General features: G+C 52.1%; 1 protein-coding gene across 1 annotated transcript; it reads right to left on the bottom strand.

Moving 5' to 3' along the window:
• Nucleotides 1–17287: 17287 nt before the first annotated feature.
• AQP3 (aquaporin 3 (Gill blood group)) lies at nucleotides 17288–22596 on the bottom strand. The gene is made up of 6 exons (XM_032860389.1): nucleotides 22453–22596; nucleotides 19131–19257; nucleotides 18628–18765; nucleotides 18183–18301; nucleotides 17633–17850; nucleotides 17288–17548 (listed from the first exon to the last, which is right to left on the bottom strand). Exons 1-6 carry the CDS (start codon nucleotides 22558–22560, stop codon nucleotides 17380–17382), a joined length of 879 nt encoding a protein of 292 aa, XP_032716280.1. The 5' UTR covers nucleotides 22561–22596; the 3' UTR covers nucleotides 17288–17379.
• Between the last annotated feature and the right edge of the window lie 1529 nt (nucleotides 22597–24125).

The following is a 24125-nucleotide window of genomic DNA, read 5'->3' on the forward strand; positions in this document are numbered from 1 at the left end:
CTAAGGTCATGATCTCAGGGTGCTGGAATCAAGTCCTACCTAAGGGCTCTGCGCTCAGCTTGGAGTCTACTTGTCCCTCTCTCTCGGCCCCTCAACCAGCTCGTGCTCTCTCTGTCTCTCAAATAAATAAAATCTTTTAAATAAATAAGTAAATACAGTTTTAATAAAGTACAATTGATGTAAATAACTTCAAGAGTACACACAATAGTAAAATGCAGTAACAATTAGAAAGCGATGAATTTATCACCTTTGTTCTAAGTAATTTATATTTAGCGGTTCCTGGCTGGCTCAGATACAACTCTTGATCTCTGTCTTGTGAGTTCCAGCCCCACAGTGAGTGTAGAGATTACTGAAAAATAAAATCTTAAGCAACGCCTGGGTGGCTCAGTCAGTTGAGCATCTGACTCTTGATTTTGGCTCGGGTCATAACCTCAGGGTCCTGGTACCGAGTCCCTCCCCATGTTGGGCTCCATGCTCAGCAGGGACTCTGCTGGAGATCCTCTCTCTCTCTCTCTCCCTTTGCCCTTTCCCCTGCTCATGCTCGTGTACTCTCTCTCACTCAAATCTTTTTTAAAATTAAATATTAAAAATAGGGGCGCCTGGGTGGTTCAGTGGGTTAAGCCTCTGCCTTCCGCTCAGGTCATGATCCCAGGGTGCTCGGATCAAGCCCCACATCGGGCTCTCTATTCAGCGGGAAGCCTGCTTCCTCCTCTCTCTCTGCCTGTCTCTTTGCCTACTTGTGATCTGTCAAATAAACAAATAAAAATTTTTTAAAAATAAATAAAATTAAATATTAAAAATAAATATTTTATATAATTTAATGTTTAATAATGGCTATGTTTAGTAAGCGGCTTGTAAAAATTCCTGGAACCGCTCTTGTGAGCCTGTTGGGACGGCTCCAGAACCTCTGCCCCGCCCATCCCCCATAGCCTCCCCAGCAAAGGCCAGCTGGCCCTTCTAGACTTGGTCTGTTACCTCTGCCCCGACCTTTCCTAGGGTGGACTCGGGGCCTCCTCTGGGTTCCCACAGCCATGTTCGCTGCTTTTTTTCATGGCCAGTGAAGGCTAAACTACCTCATTCACTTTCTGGCTTTTTTTCCCTCTGCGTGGCGGAGGGAGGGAACGAGCACCAGGACCAACAATCTTGTTCACCTCTGAATCCCTAGGGCTTCGAAAATGCCTGGCAGATAGAAGGCACTCAATAAATGTTCATGGAATGCAACCAGGAGGGGCTGAGGAACCTTGCAGAGGGACACTGGGGGAAAGAGACAGGGTTAGGGAAGTGGGGATCTGATGATAGGGACTTCATCGGGGGCTCAGAATATCTGGGAAGACAGGGTAAGAATGTTCCCTAGCTGTCGGGGAGTTTGCAGGTGCTTGAATGCAAAGGCACCACTCTGCCCCCAGAAGGTCCAGGGTCCCCCATCTCCACCCTACTTAGCCCAAATTTCAGCTGAGTTTTCTCTTAGCTCCCAGGACTTCACAAGTAACTTATAACAGAGATCCCTGGTCTTCTGTGACCAGGTTAGGGGACACTTTGTCTCTCTGGTAGGCAAAGGACCAAGAAGATTCTCTCCATTTCACTGAGGAACGACTGAGATCCAGGGCTGGCAGGTGTCTGACCCAAGCCCTAGATGTCCCAGGACTTCCTCTTCCGCTATGAATTCCGCAAACCTGGCTAAGGGCTACGGGCTACCTTGTTCCCCAGCTCATCCTGTCCAACTCCCCTGCCTACTGACAAGACAGTCCTCTCTCCCATGGAGGGGCTAGATAGTAGAGCTCTTCCCCTCCCTTCTGGGAAACAGCTTAATTAAAAGCACCTCACATTCCCTGATCCACCATCACCTGCCCCTCCTGCAGTCTAACCTGAATCCCTTCTGCATTCATGACATCACCTTTCCTTCCCAGAAAGGGCCCTTGGCTCCCACCCTAGAAGTGACCTCACTAAAGGGCTGTTCTCCACCCCCTAGCCGCATGGCAGAGCCAGGGCCTGGCCCAACCCAGCTTCTGTCTCTGCAGTTCCTGAAGGCTGTCACCAAGAAAGGGCAGCCAGCCTGCTGGAGCCACCTCTCCCATCCTTGACCTTTGCCTGGGATACACCTCATCTACCCAGTCTCCACGACACATACACACACCCCAACCTGGAGCCCAGGCTCCACTGTCCACCTGTCCAGACTCGCCTGCCGTTCTGCTAGGTGACACACCCAAACCAGTGAGTCCCAGGTGGTTGAATGTCTCACTCAAGTTAGAGAGAGGGACAGAAAGAGGGAGCCTGAGGGAGCAAATGCCCGTTGTGCCCATGGCTGGCATCCCTTTCTCAGCTTGGGAAGTTCATGAAGGACCCCAGGGCCCAGGTCACTAAATGCCCCAGTTTTATGAGTGGGCAAAGTGAAGCTGTGAAGGACTGGAGAATGTGGGCCCTGAGACCAGCCCAAGGCCTCAAGGGTGTTTGTGGAAGGACAGGGCTCGATCTGGGGCTGGACCCCATGCATAGTCCTCCATCTCTGCCTCCTTGTCACAGACTTAGAGGGTTCCACTGAGGAAGCTGGGGTTCCAGAGGAGTCACAGAAGTGTCCCAACTCTGGTCAAGGACAACAATGCTCAGCAGAGTTCTGAGAGGTTGGACACCTCTGAAATTACTCCCGGCTCTGAGATGAAGGGAGGAAAACAGGGGCGCCTGGGTGGCTCAGTCGTTAAGTCTGCCTTTGGCTCAGGTCATGATCCCAGGGTCCTGGGATTGAGCCCCACATCGGGCTCCCTGCTTGGCAGGGAGCCTTTTTCTCCCTCTCCCACTCCCTCCCCCTGCTTGTGTTCCCTCTCTCACTGTCTGTCAAATAAATAAATAAAATCTTAAAAATAAATAAATAAATGAAGGATGGGTCACTCCGTAATCAGGGTTTCTTACCAGTGGCTTACTAAATGGGGACAGGGTGGAAGCAGTCCGACCTGGGGACAAGCAGGAAGAGTGTATCAGCAGCAGACAATTTAAAAACAGTCAAACTGATTAAAAGCAATCTTGCTTCTTCCATCACCAACAACAGTAATCCTAAAACAATGTCAGTAATAAAATACTTCTCCCAGATGGGGTGGACCATGCCCAGTGCCCCCTCCCACTGTTCCTAAATACAGATTCACCCTTGAATTCTGGTCTATCAAATCCACAGTATTTCTTTGATCATAAGACAGTTTCACCTCCTTGGTAGAATTTATGGGTCCTTTTAGGACATCTTTTTCTAAATGTCTGCTCCTATGCATATTAGAAATATTAACCAATTCTTACAAGAGTATTTGATTTATTTGTCATTCATTCATTCATCAACAGCCATGGAAACCCCACCAAGGTGAGGTGCCTATTTGCAATGGAGAGCTAGTCGCAGTCCCAGAGCTGGAGGGATTCCAAGGCACACAGGGAAGATGGTGAGTAAAATAAGAAGGTACAATGCAGATATCAGAGGCAGTAAGCACAGAAGCCTGTGGGAGTTGAGAAGAGGGGGACAGAACCAAGTGCAGAGTGGCATCAAGGAAGCTTTCCTGGAGGAAGGGACGTCCACTTTCACAACTGAGAGGTGAGAAGGAGTTAGCCAGGCAGGGAAGTGTGGGACAGAAAGGATCATTTTCCCCAGGAAAAGAGACAACTCATGCAAAGGTCCGGAGGTTGCCTGGGTCATGCCCAGTGAAATTCTGTATGGTCAGATGGGGGGAAGCACGGTAATGACAGCAGTGGCCTGAACCAGATTGTGAACCATCTTGTACTTGCTCCTGAGAGTGATGGCGAGCCACTGAAGAGCTGTAAACAGGAGAATGACAGGGTGGATCAGAGTATTAGAAAGCTCAGCATGGCCGTAGCTTGTAAGGCATGAATCTGGGTGGGAAGAGCAAGAGTGGAGCAGAGAAACTTGGTCAGGAGGCAGCTCTGCTTGATGAAGGCAGGAAGCTGCGGCTGCCTCAGGGAGAGTAGCATTAACGATGGGAAAGGGTTTGGGCTGCAGCAAAGTGCTATAGTGTGATGGACTGTGGGAGTGCGGGAGCAGGAGGTGTGGGTGACTCCGGGTTTCTGGCTGGGTAGTTCCCTGCTCTGAACCAGGAACAAAGAAGGAGGGGCAGGTTTAGTGCATAATCAGGTCTCGTTTTCATATTTCTGATAAGAATTGCTCAAATTCGCATTGCTTTTTCAATGTGCTGTCACGTGTGTGAGGGTTTTTGGTTTTGCAGATTAGGGCAGCCCCCAAAACACTCTTTCTGGGTAGGAAGGGGTTATTCTGAAGAATTAAAATGAAAATTAGTGGACAGCCCCCACTGGCTCAGTTGGTGGAGCATGCCACTCTTGATCTCGGGGTTGTGAGTTCAAGCCCCATGGTGGGTGTAGAGATCAGTTAAAAATGATGTGTTTAGGGGCGCCTGGGTGGCTCAGCGGGTTAAAGCCTCTGCCTTCGGCTCAGGTCATGATCTCAGGGTCCTGGGATCGAGCCCCACATTGGATTCTCTGCTCAGTGGAGAGCCTGCTTCCTCCTCTCTCTCTCTGCCTGCCTCTCTGCTTCTTGTGATCTCTCTCTGTCAAATAAATAAATAAATAAAATCTTTAAAAAAAAAATGCTATCTTTAAAAACAGAAAAAAAGGAAAAAAGTAGTGAGAGATGTGGCCCCAGAAAAGTACATTTCATTAACTCCATCACACTCTATCAGTCATTCTCTCTTTCAGGCCTACTACTGAGAAATAGACAAGTAGCCTGGCCTCCTGGGATTGACAATCTAGTAAATCAAGAAATAATAACGGGGCTATAAACTACTGACACTTTCACATAAAACATTATTCTTGCCTCCTTGCTGTTGTTGTTGTTTTATAAAGATTTTATTTACTTATTTGGAAACAGAGCATGTGCACATAGTTGTGGGGGGGCAGGGGAGCAGAGAAAGAGGGAGAAGCAAACTCCCTGCTGAACAGGGAGCCCTCAGCCAGTGGCTCAATCCCAGGATCCCGAGATCACGACCTGAACCCAAGGCAGCCGCTCAACCAACTGAGCCACACAGGTGCCCCTTGTTATTTTTACAAATGCATAAGTTTTATTATCAAAGTGATAATGACAACCATAGATAGGTGAAAACTACAAAAATAAAAATAAACTACTCACAATTCAGAAACCACACAATACCTATTAATCCTTTCACTCCTTTTCATGCTTTGATCTTTGAGTACTCTGTTGACATAACTGAAAACAGTTCTGCGGATTCCTGTTCATATGATGCCCTTTTCACTGAATGCCATGGTTCTAGAATAATGAACTCTTCAAGACGATGATTTCAGGAACTAAGAGTCAGACCACACTTTATTCCATCTGTCTTTTCAACTTTTAAAGTTTATATATTTTTCATTCATAAATACATATTTGTATTTCAATGTTTCAGTGGTAGAGATAGCAATGCAATGAAGATTTTTGGGCAAAGGCTTTGTGTACGTCTCCAGTTATTTTCCCAGGGATAAATTCCCAGGGATGAAATAACTGGGACAAAGAATATAAGAAACATCCAGCTTTATTTTAACGCTTTTTTACTTATCTCTTAAAAATCATCAGTTTGGGGGCACCTGGGTGGCCCAGTGGGTTAAAGCTTCTGCCTTCGGCTCAGGTCATGATCCCGGGGTCCTGGGATCGAGCCCTGCATTGGGCTCTCTGCTCAGCAGGGAGCCTGCTTCCCTTCTTCTCTCTGCCTGCCTCTCTGCCTACTTGTGATCTCTGTCTGTCAAATAAATAAATAAAATCTTTTTTAAAAAAATCATCAGGGGGCACCTGGGTGGCTGGCTCAGTGGGTTAAAGCCTCTGCCTTCGGCTCAGGTCATAATCTCAGGGTCCTGGGATTGAGCCCCACATCGGGCTCTCTGCTCAGCGGGGAGCCTGCTTCCTCCTCTTTCTCTCTGCCTGCCTCTCTGCCTACTTGCGATCTTTGTCTGTCAAATAAATAAAATCTTAAAAAAAAAAAGTCATCAGTTTAGAGGCCCTGGGTGGCCCATTTGGTTGAGCAACTGACTCTTGGTTTCAGCTCAGGTAATGATCTCAGGGTCTTGTGACTGAGCCCCACACTGGGCTCCACTCAGCACATAGTCTGCTTAAGACGCTCCCTCTGCCCCTCCCCTTCTCTCTCTCTCTCTCAAGTAAATAAATCTTTTCTTTTTTTTTTTTTATATTTTATTTATTTGGCAGAGAGAGATACAGCAAGAGAGGGAATACAAGCAGGGAGAGTGGCAGAGGGAGAAGCAGGCTTCCCTTTAAGCAGGGAGCCCAATGCGGGGCTCAATCCCAGGACCCTGGGATCATGACCTGAGCCGAAGGCAGACACTCAACGGCTGAGCCACCCAGGCGCCCCAAATAAACAAATCTTAAACACACACACACACACACATCAGTTTAATAGTGTAAGGTGAGGATCTAATTCTTGCTTTCTGGAGATGAGAAGGGATCTTCTTCAGGTACCCCCCAGCCCCCTCACCTTAGCCCCCAGCTTCTTCTACCTCCCTCAGAGAGCAGAAGAATGAAATCAAGAGGTTACCTTACAAGTTGCAATTCTCTTTGCCCTAATTACAAGGAAGTGTTTTTCCTTGTTCTGTGAGTAACTAACTTTCTCTAAGTGTCCTCACTTTCTGATGAGTAACTGGAAATGTGCCTCTCTGCTTGAACTTTGTCAAAATAGCTTGTGTCAAATCAGCTAAAAGCCCTTGAAATGCCCAAAAGCAAATAAAGTGAAAAGGGAGACCAAAACATGACAGAAAATGAACATTAGTATGTATACAGCAGTTACCACTGTATCTGGTACTGTTAAGTACTCAATAAATAGTATTTATTCACTCAACAGACATTCACTGAGCCCCTACCAGAAGTGAGGCACTGTGCCAGGCTCTGGGGACTGGCAGCAGCCTAGACAGACAAGGTTCCTGCCTTCCCAGAGTGTCCTTCTCTGGTGGGCAAGACAGCCTTCCTATTATACAAATAAGCAGTTGATCCTAAGTGTGATACGACAAGGTACTGGGGGGCCATGAGAGTGTATTGTAAGGGGATAGGTGATAGTTTGAGGGGGCATCAGGGAAATAGTGGAGATTTTATGTCCAGGCTGGGTGGAAACATTGCCAAATGTCATGGGTGCAGGTAGAGAAGAGTCAGGGTTTCCAGGCAAGGCTCCCGACAGTAAGCCTTTGATACCCTAGGAGTAAGTGCCAGGCCCCCAGGTCTGGCTACCCTAGGAGTGAAATGAAGCCGAGTGTCAGGGCAGAGCGTGCAGGGAAGCAGTGTGGCAGTCCCAGCTAGGGAAGCCCAGAGGAGGCTGGAGACTGGAAAGGCCGGGGCAAAGTCTTAGGCGCACACGTTGAGGACATCTATACCAGAGGGGAAAGCCCATTTGGGGACCTAGAAGAGGAACTAGAGAGAAGAAGGATGTTGATAATAGCGACAGCGGGGAGGCAGAGATGGACAGTGCTGCTGAACCAACAGAGGGGACGGGGGAGCCAACTATAGTCCAAAGACTTAAAGGTGATGGGCAAAACTGGGACAGGTGGTAGGGAGTGTGGTGACAAAAGTGATGAGGATGACAGGGACAGGTGGTGACATCAAGGTGACAGGTGAGATGGGAGTGGAACTAGCCAGTAACAAGTTTGGGGTAGAGGCAGTTGATAAAGAAGACAGGGTTGGTTCAGAGAGCAAGAGCCTTGAGAACGAGGAGGGGACAGGGATGGTGGCTTGCTAAAGAAGGTAAAACAAGGATGGGAACTGGGTCAAGTTGCAGCATGGTTAAGAAAGGACTAGTGGTTGTGACGCAGGGGTGATAGTGAGGGTGACAAATGAGTGACAAGGTCAGAGATAAGTGATGACCATGAAGGTGACCCAGGGATGACAGGAAGCGTGAGTGGTGATGATGTCTTTGCTGGTGGCAAACTAGAGACACCCACTCCACTCCCTCCTCTGGGCCCATTTCAACACGAGAACTGTTTCCTAGGCCGCAGGTCCAATGACTCAGTACCACGCAACAGCCTGGTCCCAGATAAGATCTGCGGGCACAGCCAGTGCCAAAGGGGCTGGCTGGATGCCCTCCCCGGCTATGTCCAGGCCCATCAAGAGACCTAAGTATGGAACCTTAGTGTCATCTCTGCCTCCTCCCCCATGGGTTCACATCCATACCAATCTGAGGTCCACCGAGAACTACTAACCTTCCTCTCCTTGGAGAACACAACTTTTGCCACAAGTGCCCTAGCCAGGTGTATTCCACTAGAATCTGCCACAGCTGACCCCATTAAAAGTTTCTGGGGCTTCTAATGTTTTGTCATAACCATTCCCTGGAAAGAGAGAGAGAAAGGAAGGTGGGCTTCAAGATGGGGGTGTCTGAATATTCCCATCCACTCATCCCACAAATATTTATTGAGCCCCCTGCAGCATACGAGGGGCTAGCTTTTATAACCAGACCTTCGGTTCCTGTCTCCATGAAGCTTGGTCTGGGGAATAGGTACGTCAATGGCAGTCATCATCATCATCACCGAGAGAAAGAATGCTATTCCCTTATGATGGGGGCTGGGATGGGGAAGGGGCTGCAAACTGCTTTTCAAAACCTGAGGAAAGTGGGTCCCATTAAAGGAAACCTCAGGCTCTGTGCTGGTGACCCTTTTGACATTTGCTCAGTTGAATACTTGGGCAAAACAAAACAAAATTGAGAGTATGCCAAGGGGCAGAAAGTGAGGAGGGGAGATGAGAAAGGAAAGAAAACCAGGGATGTGGCCAGAGGCCAGGGAGCTGGATAGGATGAGGTGCTGGGACAGAGGTGCTACCGTGGAGCAGCCAAGGCCCATGTTCCCTCTTCCCTGCTGGAAGGCTTCCAGGGAGGCTGATACTGTGGGAGAGAGAACGGACCTGGGTGCTAGATTAAGCCTCACCTGAAGTTTCCTCTGACTTCTCAGTTATGTAAGCCAGTGCGTTAGCGTCATTGCCTAGGCCACTTTGAGTCAGAATTCCACTTTTTTTGCATCCAGACACTTCCTACCTGGTGTCATATGCATCGTGCTCATTCTAGCACTCTTGGTACCTTCCACAACCTGGCACAAAAAAGATCCTCAACAACTATTTGATGAAATAATAAACAAACAAATGAATGAATAAACCCAAGATCTCTGGCAGAAACAACAGAGACACTACATTACACATGAGACGGTTCCAGGAGGCCCTGAGCGGAGTTTCTACAGGTCTCCCTGATCCTGCACACCTCCAGAGACTCCTACAGGTCCCCCTCTTTCCTGGATAGGCCCAAATCTCTGGGACAGCCCAGAGCTTAGTCACTTTCTGTTTATCCCCAGGCAGATGGGTCTGCTGTGGCTTCTGTCTGCAGTTGGGTCTCTCTGGGTTTAGAAGCTAAGGGGTGCCTGGCTTAGTCAGTAGAGCATGTGACTCTTGAGGTTGGGAGTTCAAGCCCCACATTACGTGTAGAGCTTACTTTAAAAAGTAAATGAATAGGGGCGCCTGAGTGGCTCAGTGGGTTGGGCCTCTGCCTTCAGCTCAGGTCATGATCTCAGGGGCCTGGGATCGAGCCCCTCGTCAGGCTCTCTCCTCAGCGGGGGGCCTGCTCCTCCCCCCACCCCAGCCCTGCCTGCCTCTCTGCCCATTTGTGAGCTCTCTCTCTGTCAAATACATAAAAAATAAATAAAATCTTAAAAAAAAATAAATGAATAAAGCTTGTAAAAAAAGAAAAGAGAGAGAGAGAGAAATGAAAAAGAAGAAGAAGATGTACTCTGAGACCGGGGACCCCTGCCTGGGCGGGCCTATGCAGTAGCTTTGTCCAAGTCACTTGTACTTGAGTCATCTTGCAGTGTGGAGGAGCCTTCACAACTATACTCACCTCTTGTTGGGTAGACTGCCTGAGAAGATGTGGGCCCATTGACTGCTGGGGTTGAAATGGCCCTCACCATCTCGCTGTCTCCTTGCCTGGGATTCTAAACTTCAGTGAGATGGACAGGAGGCTCTACTAGCTAGAAATGGGGAGTTTTAGTCAGTCCTGCTGTTCTCTTACTCAGCCAGTGTTTGTCAACAGCTACTGTGTGCCCTGCCCACACACTGGGACTCTCAGCCACATTCTTTAAACCTCCTGCCTCCTGACCCTTGGCTCTGAAAATCTGGGTTGTGACCCCAAAACCTAAAGGCTTCTGAACTCCACATCCGGACCAACACCACATCCTGTGACCCCCATCTTTCTGTCCCCAGTCTCTGCACCACCTCTGCCTCCCAACACTTTCAGCTGCTAGATACATCCTTTGCCTTTGCTGCCCTCATCCACAGGTGTGTGGCTCCTGGAGACCCACGAGTAGGAGTGTATTCGAGTGTGAGTGTTGGTAAGTGTGCGTTTAAGAGTGAGTGAGCATTCATGACTGTGAGTGTGTGTAAGTATAAGGACATGGAGTATCAACATGGTGTCCATATGATTATGTGCATACGTGAGTGCACATAAGTGTTTCTAAGTGTGTTTGAGCACCTGAGTGCCTCACTGAGTGTGAATCAGAGTATGAGTGTGCATGCATAGGTATAGATGGGTTGAGTATGGATTGAGTGGGGGGGTGTTGGTGAGTGAGGGTGTAAATGCGTTTGTGTGAGTGTAAACACACACCCTGTCTTCCCCAGGCACAGCAGACATACCTTCATGTGTATGTGGGCACACATGCACGTCTAAGGGCCCAAAGTGGCTTGCGTTCAAACCCTTACTCCCATAAAGAAAAGATTTTTGTTTTTTAAAGATTTTATTTATTTATTTATTTGACAGAGAGAGATCACAAGTAGGCAGAGAGGCAGGCAGAGAGAGAGGAAGAAGCAGGCTCCCTGCCGAGCAGAGAGCCCGATGCAGGGCTGGATCCCAGGACCCTGGGATCATGACCTGAGCTGAAGGCAGAAGCTTTAACCCACTGAGCCACCCAGGCGCCCCTAAAGGGAAGATTTTATCCACAGGCAGGGGTCACTCTCCCCTTTCCATTCCTGACATGGAACTAAGGATCTTCCATCTAAAGGCTGCCTCTAGGGGCGCCTGGGTGGCTCAGTGGGTTAAGCCGCTGCCTTAGGCTCAGGTCATGATCTCGGAGTGCTGGGATCGAGCCCCGCATCGGGCTCTCTGCTCAGCGGGGAGCCTGCTTCCTCCTCTCTCTCTGCCTGCTTGTGATCTCTCTGTCAAATAAATAAATAAATAAAATCTTTAAAGGCTGCCTCTACCAGGAAAAGAGCTCTGTCTGACCAGCAGCCTGCCTCCCAACTTGGGCCAGGCCACCTCCTCCCCTCCCTCAGCCCATTTCCGGCCAGGCCCTGGCAGTGACCCTGAGCAGAGAGGCAGAGGATGAGGGCGGTGGGTGGGACATTCCAGGTGCCTCCTTGGCTATGGGGGGGGGGGGGCGTCTCCGTAGAGACAAGAGGTGGACCGTGTCCAGATGATTATCGGGGCTCTCAGAGTTCTCTCTCCCCTCACCCAGCCTCTCCCAGAGAGGCCTCCTTGGTCCTGAGAGCAGTGAGGAAGCCTGGCAAAGGCCTATCACTAGTCTCAGGCTTCCAGAAAAACACAGAGGCTAGAGGATGGTGGGAATACACCACAGCAAGGAATTGGAGCTGATCAAGGTGATTAATCTAGTTTAAGTCTTTGTCCCCAGAGAGCTCTAGGGTTGGGAAAGGTAACACTTACCCCTTTTCTACACCACACCAAACCTCATTCTGACAAATGAAGGGACCACATGATCAAGGGAAGGGACCCCAAGAGGGATCAGGTGAGTCTGTTTATAGCCTGCTCATAACCTCATCCCACTGGCAACCTTGGCCACTGCCCTCCCCATTGGTGCCTCCCTACCCCCACCCCTGGGGCCTGCTGGGCTTTGACCATATGCAAGACTCTTTCCCTACTCCCAAAGCCGCTGGAACTCCCAGTGTACTGGTAAGAGCTAGCAAAGACCCCCCACGATCATGCTAATTGTCCTGGTCTGCCTCATTCTTGAGTAGCTGAAGCAAGCCAGCAGTGAGACCTGAGGTGGGACTTCCTGATAAGGCTGCGAGACAAGACTAGGAAACACAGATCGGGATTTTGCTTCCCCCTGGGATTCAACCTCCCCAGGATTGACTCTATTCCCTGATCCCAAATATACCACCCTCTGGTCCCCTAATTCATTGTCACAACCACTCTCAACCCTTACCAGCTTCCTGAAGCCCCACAAGATGGTGGAGAAAGTCACCTCTCCATCTCTCAGGAGCCTGAGTTTTCGGGAGAAGAGCCAGGGTGGGAAGGGGGCTCTGGCTTCCATCTCCCCTCATCCCAGTCCTCTCAGGGAAAGCTGGGTTCAAGTGAGTTGGAGGGACTGCAGCTAGACCCCTGGCTGACTAAGGCCCCACAGAAGTGGCTAACAGCCTGGAGCTGGAAGAGAGGGCCTTGAAGAGTTAGTCACTTCTCTCCAAACCAACCTTGGCTTCACACATTCCCTCTCCACAGTATACAGGGAGCTCACAAGGAAGCATGATAATAACAGTAATAATAATATTATTTTACATTCTGTAGCACTTACTTCTGCATCTGGCACTGTTGTATACAGACATTACTCACTTAATCTTTACCTCATGCAACCCGGTGAGGGACTGTTACTATTCCCATTGCACCGATGAAGAAACTGAAGAGCATAGAGGGGGTCTGTCAGGGATCCAGAGGGAACAGTGTATCCTCAGAGAGCCTCACTGACGTGAGCTTGTGGATGGGACGACGTAGAGGCACCATCAGGGTCACAGGAACGAACAAGCCTGAGGACTGAGAGCAGGTAGCCAAACAGAGCAGTGTTACTGGGATGCAGTGAAAGCTCAGGCAAAAGTGTGAAGGCCCTGACCTTTCCCCTCACTCCATCTGCCCTGCCCTCTGATTTCCTGCCTGTGTCTCCAGTTTGCCAAAGCCAAGGTAAGCCAGCAGCAAGATGGCCCCGGGGTGCACTGCATAGATATTAGCCTCCTTCAGCATAGAGCAGGCCAGAGATTGCATGTGGGGGGAACTGGAGAACTGCACATGCCTAAGGTCCCACAGGTTGGTAGGGCTGGAAAGCTGGACCTGAAGCCTTGCTTCCTGAGCTGTTGCAAAGTGCTGTCTGGAAAGGGGCTGCAGGCAGCCAGGTTAGGGGCAGGAGACTGGATTCTAATGCAGGCTTTGCCATGCTGCTCTGAGATCCTGAGTGAGACTCTGGGTCTCAGTTTCCCCTTCATGCCACTCTGGGACAGCCAAGGAGCCAAGAGACCAGAAAGAGCCTCTGTTCCCACTGCCACTCTCTCCTTTACCTCAAATAAACCTGGCACCAAAGCCTGAGGCCTCAGGTGATACTGAGTCCCAGAGGAGGCCACCCCCAGCTGCTATCCACTTAGGATTCAGAGGTGTTCTACAGTGAGCCCCCCCTTCAGTCTCCCTGAGGGCCCCAGTGCCTCATCCTCTCCTCTCTTTGCACTATCAGCATTCCCTGGCCCACAACTCGGGGACCCACCCCAGAACAGGCTCCCTCCTCCCAATGAGGCTTTTCAGGGCCTTGCCTAGGCTAGCACCCCCACAGCCCCTTCCTTCGAAGATCAAGGGCACCTCTGGCCTCTGGGGTCTCTGCCTGGGGTGGAGTCATCCCTACTCTCCCCTTCCCACCCCACCCAACTCTACCCCACCCAAGCTTCCCCAAGCCTGGGGGAGCCCCACCCAGGTTTTCAGACAAACAAAATCAAGGGGAAAGAGTTAGCAACAAGGAGGGAGCTCATTACCAGGAATTAAGGAGGAGGCATGCCCTGGGGTCAGACGAGCGGGACTGGGCTGGTAGGAGAGTCACTCCTAAGTAAGCTGTACACAGAAGGGCTGAGGTACACGAGATGTTCACTTAGAGGTACACAAAGAAAGAGCTAGACACAAAGAGCCAGGCAGTGACAGAAACACAGAAAGGGGCAGAGACCTGGTCGGCCAGAGCCACAAACCCACAGAGACATAATAAGATACTGAAAGCCATCCACACCCAAAAACACTGAGAAATGCACACTCGCACATGTGCACACACACACAGGCAGGCACACAAGGAAACAGGAACCGAGCTCAGGTTTCAGGGAGGCTGATATCTATACAAACAAGTTAGAACTTTAAAGAAACACAGGTGACTCCAAAGTGAGCGATGGAGAGGGCTCAAGGGACTCGAGATGGGAAGGACAGAGCTGAGGTGTGGGCTGTCTACCCTCCGGCAAGGTGATACTCCCGCCAAGCCCACCCTGGAAAGTGGATTAAAATACTTTCCTAAACTAGATGAAGACATTTCTTTGACTTGTTATCAGCTAGAACTACTAATGAGAGGCAGAGCCTGGACAGGAGTGGGGAGGGGGGAAGTTTCCCTCCCACGCCTGGAGGGGTCGCACACTGCGGCTTGGTTCTTGTCCCTACCAGACCCTGCCCTGACTTCCTGCTCTGGACCTGATCAGGCCCCACCCCTTCTCAGGCGGTCTGACCCTCCGTCTAACACATTCCTTGGGCTGCCTGTTCCCCTTCACCTATGCATGCGACCCTCTTGTGTTTCCCTTTGATCCCTCTTGGAAAGGCCCCTCAAGTCAGAGCACAGCAAACTATCACCCCCATTCCTCCTCCCCATCTCAGGAAATTCAGAAGCCATGGAAAGAATCTGAGGCGGAAGAGGATGTTGAATTCAGTGACCTTTAAAAAAACAGCCTTCAGCATCTCTCCACCACCACCATCCCCTCCTCCCCAATTCTGCTGGAAAAATCTTAAGGTGACATTTATTGACTATTTGCTCTCTGCTGGTCACTCTGCTAAGTGCTTTTCATGACTTATCTTTCACTACCTCCTCGACTCAGTATCTCCCAATTCATAGGAAACTGGGGTTCAGGGAAAGAAAAATGACCACCCCAAAGTCAAACCGCTAAAGAGAAGCCAAGCTGGGCCTGGAATCCAGGTTTGACCACTCTTCAACCACTGCACCAGAGGGCCTCCCGCCACTCTCGGGGCTGACTGGTCCAGATCAGGGGCAGGATTTGAGAAGGCTTGGGGCATCTGGGGAGGACGGCAGGTTAGGGACACCAGAGGTAGGACTGGTGTGGCTGGAATGAAATTCTGAAACCACATTCCCCTCCCAAGGGTGGCCCTTCCTCCCCGCAGGGCCTGGGAAGGGGACACTCCCTCTGGCTCAGGTCTCTCCAACATTCCAGACACACCTCTTGGGAGCTGGGGACAAGGAGGGGTTGGAGACCTGGGATGGAACTGCATTCTCCCATCGCCACCTCCCCCTGAGTCTTGGCTGTGTGGTCCTGCATTTGCCACTCACCCTCTCTGGACCAAGTCCCCTCATCTATGACGTGGTTGGGGATCACCAGCTTAATCTCTAAAGACCACATTTCTCCTGCCAGACCCAGAGATCCTCTGGCTGCCATGGAGTTAACTCTGCAGGAGAGCTAAGCTTTGGCCCGCCTTCCCTTTTGTTCCCAGTGAAACTTGAAGAGCATCTGGTAAGGAGGTAGGGAAGGAGAAGGTGAGAAGGAGCACATGATTTCCTCACAGAGCTTCCTGGGCTCAGGGTGCAGAGCCCCTTGCCTCCCTGGGGGCAGTCAAGATACCAGCGTCAGTGGGTCCCATCCCAGGCTTATGAGCATCGGAAGTGTTAGACTGAAGAACTGAAAAGAGGGGGAGGCAGGATTAAATGTGGTCCCTGAGTTCAGATGACTGACTAGAAAATGGTGGAACGGTGGGAAGAGTAAGGATGACTTTCTGAAGGAGGAGATGCTAGAGAAGACCAGAAGAGTTCCGAAGTAAGCACTTTGGAGCAAAGGTCCAAAGGGAGGCAGGCACAGAAGGGCACCGAGGAGTCTGCGGGTGACGGAGCATGGTGAGAGGACAAACAGGAACCACGGGCCCGGTCGTGGGGGCGCTGATTGCGGAGTGTTCTGGGTTGTGTCTAAAGAGCAGGCAGAGCCATGGACAGAAGCCCACTTCAACAGTGGTGTCAGAAAGATCCTTCATTGCTCCTATAGAGTCTGGCTGGGGCAGGCCTGGTGCCAGGGAGGCCGCTAAAGGGTCTGCGGCCAAGGTCGGGGTGGAAGGTGATACAGCAAGCTATAGAAGACGATTCAGGGCCATGGTCTGATTGGTTTCCTCAAGCAATAGAAAGCTCACTACTTCCTGAGCAGCAGTCCTCCTCCCCTTTGGCCAGCTAGCTACCCGAGAAAATATTTTTCTCAAGCCAGGTTCAAGCCTGCTTTCATGGGATGGTGGGTGGATGCAGGAGTCAGGAAGGAGATATGCCGTTCATTGTGCAAGAGGTTCAAAGCTTGGGAGAAGTGTGGGGCCACTGAGTTCAAACTGAAAGGCTTGGTGAAGAGGCTCTGACCTGTCTGTGGGACTGATTCCTGCCCCTGACCCCACCAGCAGGGTCCCCAAGTACTAGCCCTAGGCTGCTGCCCTGGCCAGGTGAAACACCAAGCAGGGGCCCTGGCTGGCGTTTGTGACTGGACATAGTGAAGCACCTTAGCTAGCCCCAGAATAGCAGCAGAGCAAGCTGGGAGAAATTCGCACAACTGGCAGTTTTAGGCACACATTTTATTCATTTTTTTTTTTATATAAAAGGAGAAAAGAGTACTTTGAGTGGAGGATTAAAGGAGTAAAGACCCTATTTTAAGTAGAGTCTCCCAACCCCCCATCCCTAAAACAAACATCCACTGTATTTAAAAAAAAAACCAAGCACGAGACTTCACCCCACCACCCTTGTGCCTACATTATGACAGAACTATGTTCTCTGTTCCTACTTATATACAGCCAGAGCTCTGAGCTCCACAAACACCTGGGCTGTGGCCTCCTCTGTCCCACCCTCCCTCCATAGTCCCTCCCTCCCCTAAAATCTAGAGAAGTCCCCTGCTTAGAAAAAAGGGCACATACACACCCATACTCAGAACACATGTATCTGGACCCTTCTCCACATGGAGCCCCTGAAACATGCAGACCTCTCACACTTTCCTCACTCACTGATGGGACGGACACACCACAGACAGACCCCTCCCCCTCCTCTGGGCTCCCCCCACAGCTAGTATCCTTTCCACTTGGTCCCTTGCCCTGAATGTCTTAGAAACCACACACACACACACACACACACACAGCCCATTCTTTTTGGGAAACTAAGAGTACGTTGGCCCTACTCCCTGTCCCACCACTGCTTAAAGACAGTGTCCTAACGGCCCATTTGGGGAGGGTCCTGGGGAGAATCCCCAAGGGGGCTGTCCACTGGAGTGGGAGTAGACCAGGAACTTCATCTGGGAGGGAGCCGTGAAGGCTTCTAGGGAGCAGCCCCTGCACAGTCTGTGGGTGCTCGAGGAAGGGGGGTGGGGAGGAGGCCCCTGCCCACTCAGATCTGCTCCTTGTGCTTCACATGGGCCAGCTTCACATTCTCCTGCTCAGTGGCGGGCGGAGGCTGCTCCAGGTGACAGCCGATCATGAGCTGGTACACGAAGACGCCCGCAATGGAGCCCAGGAGTGGAGAGACGATGGGCACCCACCACCAGTGGCGGCCAGTCCTGGGGACAGACAGAGGCAGTCGGGGCGGGTGGGGCAGCAGAGGGGTGTCAGGCTAGGGCAGGCTGGGTGGGGACTGCACTCACGTGAAGACTTCGGAGCCCCAGCCAGCAATGGCGGTGAAAAGGCGGGGACCGAAGTCCCGGGCGGGATTGACAGCATAGCCCGAGTTGAAACCCATGGAGGTGCCGATAACCAGAACCACCAGACCCACGGTGAAGGCCTCCAGGCCACGGGGGACGGGGTTGTTGTAGGGGTCAACGATAGCCAGCACGCACACGATGAGGGAGGCGGTGCCAATGAACTGGGGAGTATAGGGAGAACAGGGTGAGGAGCTACTCCCATCCCACCATCTGGTCCTTCCTCTGTCCTTGGGCTCCCAGAGTCTTACCATTTCCCATATTCAGCTCTTTCCAGCAGGGGTGCTAGAATGTGATCGAGCAAAAGGGATTCCCTGGAGAACTGGCTAAAGATGCCAATTCCTGTTTTGTAAGTACCTGCCGCCATGATTGTGAGGTAGGTGTCCCCCAAACCCCAACTGAGAAACCCTGTAGACAAGGAGTCCCGTCGTCCTGCCACCCATGAGCAGCTGAGCAGCTTGATCCTCCCCCATGTTCCCAATTCCCTGGCCCATACCTGGTCGAAAAATCCATTGACCATGTCCAAGTGTCCAGAGGGGTAGGTGGCAAAGATGCCAGCTGTGCCATTGGGGCCCGAGACCACGAGCTCATTTTTGGCAAAGTCCCAGATTGCATCTGGTAACAGATCAGACCCAGAGTGAGTGAAGGCAGAAGCTGACCCACCCTCCTGGGGGATCACAGATGAGGTACATCACTGCTGTATTACTCAGGAGTCTGTGGAGGGGCAGGGGGTGGGGGGGTGGACAGCCTGGGACTCTATTGTTGCCCAACTTCTTTCTTTCCCCTTATGCCCCCCACCTTGGGCCCGTGAGGGAGATGAGTGAGTCAAGAGCCTGGGGCTTGGGCAGGTCCCAGCTGTCTGTCATCAAAAGGCCGGGTGCCAACAGGTACCAAGCAGAGGGAGGGAGGTAGTGGAGGATGGCAGGGTGGGGAATGCTCACCGTAATACAGCCCAAAAACAATCCCAGCACCCAGGAAAGCTCCTAGAGTCTGAGCCAAGGCGTAGATGGGCAGCTTGATCCAGGGCTCACGCGCCAAGAAACACATGGCAAATGTCACAGCAGGGTTCAGGTGGGCCCCTGGGCAGAGGGGAGATGGGACCTGTTAGTCACTGTAGCTTGCCACAGTGGGGAAACCAGGATCCCTAACCTCCCTAGTCCCCTTCTCTGGCCCTCGTTAAGCAGGGGTGCAGAGAAGGGTTTTCCTGTACCAGAGGATAGGCTGGACTATGTAATAGGCCAACCTCCAATCATCGGATTCCAAAGTGAGAGTCAAAGGTTCAAGTATTGAGTTCTTCTCCATTCTCCTCTTCCAAAGGCTCAAAAAGCTAAGCCCACAACTATGCTTTGTCCTTGGGAATGTCTTCCACCACCCTCTTCCCCAGCTGGGTTCCTTGTGGGAATGCCATTTGAGGGTAAAGACTGAAGGGGGAGCAAGTCCTTACCAGATACCTGGCCAGCCACAAGGATGCCCAGGGTGACAGCGAAGCCAAAGGCTAGGTTGATGGTGAGGAAACCACCGTGGGTGCCCCGGCTGAGCACCACCTGGGCCACAGAGCCACAGCCAAACATCTGTATCAGGAAACAGAACCAGGCAGGCGGAGAGTGAGGCCCAGCAGCTCTCGGATTCCAGAGGAAATGGGTGAATTCCACCACCTACCTCCACCAGCTGTCATCTGAAGACTTTGGGGAAGCCCTTCTCAGGGGAATCCAAACCACACCCCTCCTGCAGCAACTGTACCTGGCAGAGTAAGCAGACATGCCCTCCCACCCACAATGCCCAAACTTTAACAGGGCCCCATGGAAGGGACTGGAAGCAGAGTCTACAACTGGGAGCCCAAAAAATGACTGGACCATCTTCTCTTTTTCGGAATCTCCGTAGGAGCGGAGTACAGGGGAGCAGCTTTCACCCTAGCAGTTTCTCCGGCAGCCCGTCAGGCCTGGCTCACTAATCCCCCACCTACACATGCCTCCTTCCTTGTCCCAAAGAGCTTAGGGGTGGTGGTGGGGGGCTGTCGTACAGCACAGAGAAATAGGGAAAAGGCAAGAAGTTAGGCCTGAATCTGGAATGTCTGAGCCCCTGCTCCTGTACCAGAGCCGCCGCCTCTTTCCACCCACCCTGACCTCTCCACCTTCAGGAGTCCAGGTTCCCTACTCAGATGTGGAGGTCTTAAAGACAGTATCTCAGTGGTCCCTCTCACTAGAGGTAGCAGGGCAGTGAAGTGGGCAGACTGGTTCTAAGGTTTCTGGCAGTGATAGGGAGATTCAAGAGGACTAAGGTCCCTGATGTCCCGCAAGTATAGAACACCCTGTTCCTCTTATTTAAATGTAAAAATGCTGCTGCACCAGCCACAAAGAGCTTTGCCCTGAGCCTTGAAGAGTGTTCCTTAAAGCTTACTCCAGCCCCTGCCCTACGCTTCCTCTTCTACTTCCCCATAACTAAGTGTTATGCCTAGCCAGCGGGCAGCTCCCAAGACTTGTGCTAAGGGCCCTTATCCATTCGGATGGGTCAGTGTCCTGCTGTACTGAGCTGTTAAGCATTTTGATTATCATCCCTCAGAACGACCAAGAGATAGTGGAGAAGCCAGTGGCAGTGATGCTGGGCAAAGGTGTGGAGGCAGGTGAGAGCAAAGATCAGAGACCATGAGTATGTGGAGGGGGTTGCAGGGGGGGTCATGGGGGTCCAGGGCACCCTGCCCGGCTTGGCAGGCCCTGGCCTCAGTTCTTTTCCTGCCTGAGGCCCAAACCTGGCTTCATCCCAGGAGACCTTGGAGGGAGAAGCTGTCAGAGCCAGTTCCACCACCTTGGGGCTAATCTTCCTCTTCTTCCTCCTCCTCCCCCACTCCCTGCCTTGCTAGGTACCCCAGAGAAAGGGGCTCCCCTCATCCCAAGGCCAGCCCTGATCTTGCTACCACAGGCTCTGGGTCCCCAGCCCACTGAGGTATGCAGGCAAGTCCCCCACCCACCACTCTTGGGTCTCCCAGGCCTAAGCCCCTCCTCTCTAGGCAGCCTCTGAGGTTCTGTTTCTCACTGACACCAGATGCCTTCCACTCACCTGAGCCCGAAAGCCTTCACAGAAGTTAACACTCTCCTTTTGTGGTTGAGGATAAGCCAAATGATCCTGGGGCTCAGAGAAAGGTCTGACTGCTCCTTTGTGGGAGAGGCTAACTGAGATGTGTGAGGGGTTCTGGAGGCCCTTCTATGAATGTGGAAGATAACTTCCCCTGTCCTGGCTGCTCTCGGACAAGGATGTCCGGGACAATCAGATAGGGAGTGAGGGACACAAGACTCTGGGACAGGACAATGAAAAGCACCTGCCCCTCTTCCCTTCTAGGCAGGGGGAGAGAAGGAAGAGGACAACGGTAGGGCCACTAGCCCTGTGAGGGGCTGTTGGTGAGTGCCCCCACCTGGTTTCTCCCTTGCTGTTCCTGGAAGCCAAAGGTTGAGTCTAAGACCTCTTCTCACGGGGCGCCTGGGTGGCTCAGTGGGTTAAAGCCTCTGCCTTTGGCTCAGGTCATGATCCCAGGGTCCTGGGATCAAGGCCCACATCGGGCTCTCTGCTCAGCAGGGAGCCTGCTTCCCCTCCTCTCTGCCTACTTGTGATATCTGTCAAATAAATAAAATCTTAAAAAAAAAAAAAAAGACCTCTTCTCACCATGGAGCCTGCTCCACCACCACTACCCATTTGAGCCATCCCAGTCCTACCTACTTGCCTCTATAGTTAAGCTCCTAGTCCACAGGGTGTTGGTTGGTTTACAGTACCTACAGTTGGAGCTGGAGCAAGGAAAAGAATAACCCATTCACCCCATTAAAGCAACTGAACCCAAAAGTAACCCAGAAGAAAAGAGGCGTGACCACATGAGGGGCTGAAAATCAGAGAGCAGGTGGGACATGAAATGAGAGACTTTAAGTGGTGTTGTCTGTCAGACCCAAAATATGCAAACAAAGTCACCCAGGAACAACCTAGAGACAAAAGTGGTGTAACCAGGGAGTAAATGGACTGGAGAGTAACCCAAGCAGTGAAGTGGCCTACTCAGAGAACCCACAAACTCAGAGATTGAGTTAGAGGGTGGGGAGTAACTCAGAGTGCTGGGGCACAGAGAATGATAGCATCTGTTTGGGTGATGCACAGAGTCTGGTCTGGGAGCAACTCAGGACAGGAAGAGTGACACCACATACTCTGCGCCCAGGGTCCACCTGCTTTCCACGGCCTCCTTATCTTCAGGACCCTCCTTTCTTCCAGCTCTGCTCTTTCCACCTGTGTGGCCTCCGCCCTCTGTCCCCACCCATGGCAAACTGTCCTCACATCACAGGAACTTTTGGACTTTCTGGAGTTTAATTATTCATTAGGGGCCAGATATCCAGGACCCAAATAATCTAATACTGGCCCATTTGCCAATGCCTCCACTGCCTTCCAGGGCTGAAACTCGGGGAACCTGGGAAGGTGAGGACCAGGAGAGGACCCTGGAGGTCTCAGACTACAGGGGAGACCACTGCCCCCAGCTGGTGGGCTGGGGCCCTAGTGAGAGGGCCACTGATCAGAGCGGACAGTGGAGTAACAGCTGGCATTCTGGCAGGAGTCAGAACTGCCATGACGGGGCTAACTAAAGCAAGGGGGTAAGACCACTCTCGAATGGGTCAAGGTGAAAAGCAAAGCTGGGAGAGGGGTGGTGCCTGCCTCAAACAAAAGCGCCTCCAGTGTGAACAGAGGGGTCGGGGAGCATAGGGGCTGGAGAGAGACGGGCTTCTCCGGGTCCCTCCACTCACCACGAGGATGAGGGTCCCCAGGCACTCAGCCAGAGCCTGGCGCAGCAGCCGGTAGCGGATATGGAGCATCTCGCCGCAGCGGGACACCAGCTCCTTCTGTCGACCCATGGCTGCAGCTGCACCGGAGCGGGCGTGACGACTCTCGAACGCAGCGGGCCAGCAGCAGTGGCCCGAAGCGCCGGATGGCGCCCTTTATAGGAGCGGGAGGCACGCGCCCCGCCCGCCCGCCCCGCAGCCCCGCCCGCTGAGCCACGAGCCCGCCCGAGGTGTGGGCAGCCGCCCCCCAAAGCTTGCCCGGGTAAGCTGGTGGCGATGCTGGGCTGGGGGAAGCTGAGGAGGAAGGGAGGGGGCGGCGGGGGGCTGTAAGGAGCTTTAGGGACGACGTTGCTCGGGGAGGGCACTTAGGGGAGGAGGCGTGTTGGGGGCCGAGGGGATTGCGCGGGTCTGAGAGGTAATGGTGGGGTACAGGCGGGTGCGGGAAAGTGTCTGGGGAGCATGCAGCCGCCACTAGAGACCTTGGAGCCCCACAGTCATCCGCACGACCGTGCCAGTGAGAGAGACGGGTCGGAAAGGAAAGGATTGGCCCCACCCCGCTCTACAGGATGGCGGGCCCCAGCAAGTCCTCCTCAGTCGGGGGCTGGAGGGATGAGGCTGTGGGCCCAGAAGGGTGAAGAGACCCTCTCCTAGTCCGGACCTGGGTGGGCTCACAGAACATACACTGAGCGTTCGTGGGCCGTGGTTCCTTATGCTGACTACCTGTCCCATGTTGCATGTCCTGACCAGCTCTGTCCACAGCTGTGTCCACACATGGCGTCTGACCTGTGTACCAGATCGCACTTGGACATTTCTCGTGGCTGTGCATATGCCTGTCCAACCTGGCTGGCTTAACTCAATTTGCCACACATGGACCTGCCTATGTTTTGCACATGGCTCCAGAGGCCGAGCGGCAGTTGTCCTGACACGCCACGTGCCATATGCTTGCCAGCAGGGTGAGTCCCAACTGTTTTTAACCCTCCCTTCCCCCACTCTTCACTGATCTCCAGCCAGGGGAAAGTTTGACCCTTTAAGAGGTTAAGCTGGCTAAACTGTGAGGGTTGCCGGCCCCATCTGAGGTGAGGTGCCACCTGATGAGGCCATCTGAAGTGCCATCTGATGAGGCCATGTTGCTCCCCATAGTGCATTTAATAATTGGAAAACTGAGGTGTGGTTGCCTGGGCTGTTCTTCCATGGGTTTGAGGAGACCACATTTTGGAGAGGTCCTTAATCCAGGTGGTCTAAATCCCCTGGGCACTTATCCCTTGCAGAGTGGCTGTCAGAAATGAGGGCTCCAGAGATGACTCATGCCCAGAGATTTAGCAACACACTTTGGGAAAATTTACACACATGCACATGCACACACACAGACATCCTAAAGCTGGCAGCCACTCTCACCTATAAACACTGAGCTCTGTTCACATGCTCATGGGATCCCATTCACGTGAGAGCCTCGCTGTGAGCTTAAACATATACGTAACCCACACAAGAGGTCTCCCCAAGGCCCAAGGAGAAGCGCCCCCACTCCCCAGGCCCCCACGGGCTGGGAGGCCCCATGGTGAATCAGGGGCACATCACTGTGTTTACCCACCGCCCCACTGCCAGTCTGTGACTCAAGATGCATCCCTAGACTCCTGATG

This window comes from Lontra canadensis, unplaced genomic scaffold (assembly GCF_010015895.1).
Source record: "Lontra canadensis isolate GAN:19392208 unplaced genomic scaffold, GSC_riverotter_1.0 scaffold19, whole genome shotgun sequence".
In the NCBI taxonomy this organism is placed as follows: domain Eukaryota; kingdom Metazoa; phylum Chordata; class Mammalia; order Carnivora; family Mustelidae; genus Lontra; species Lontra canadensis.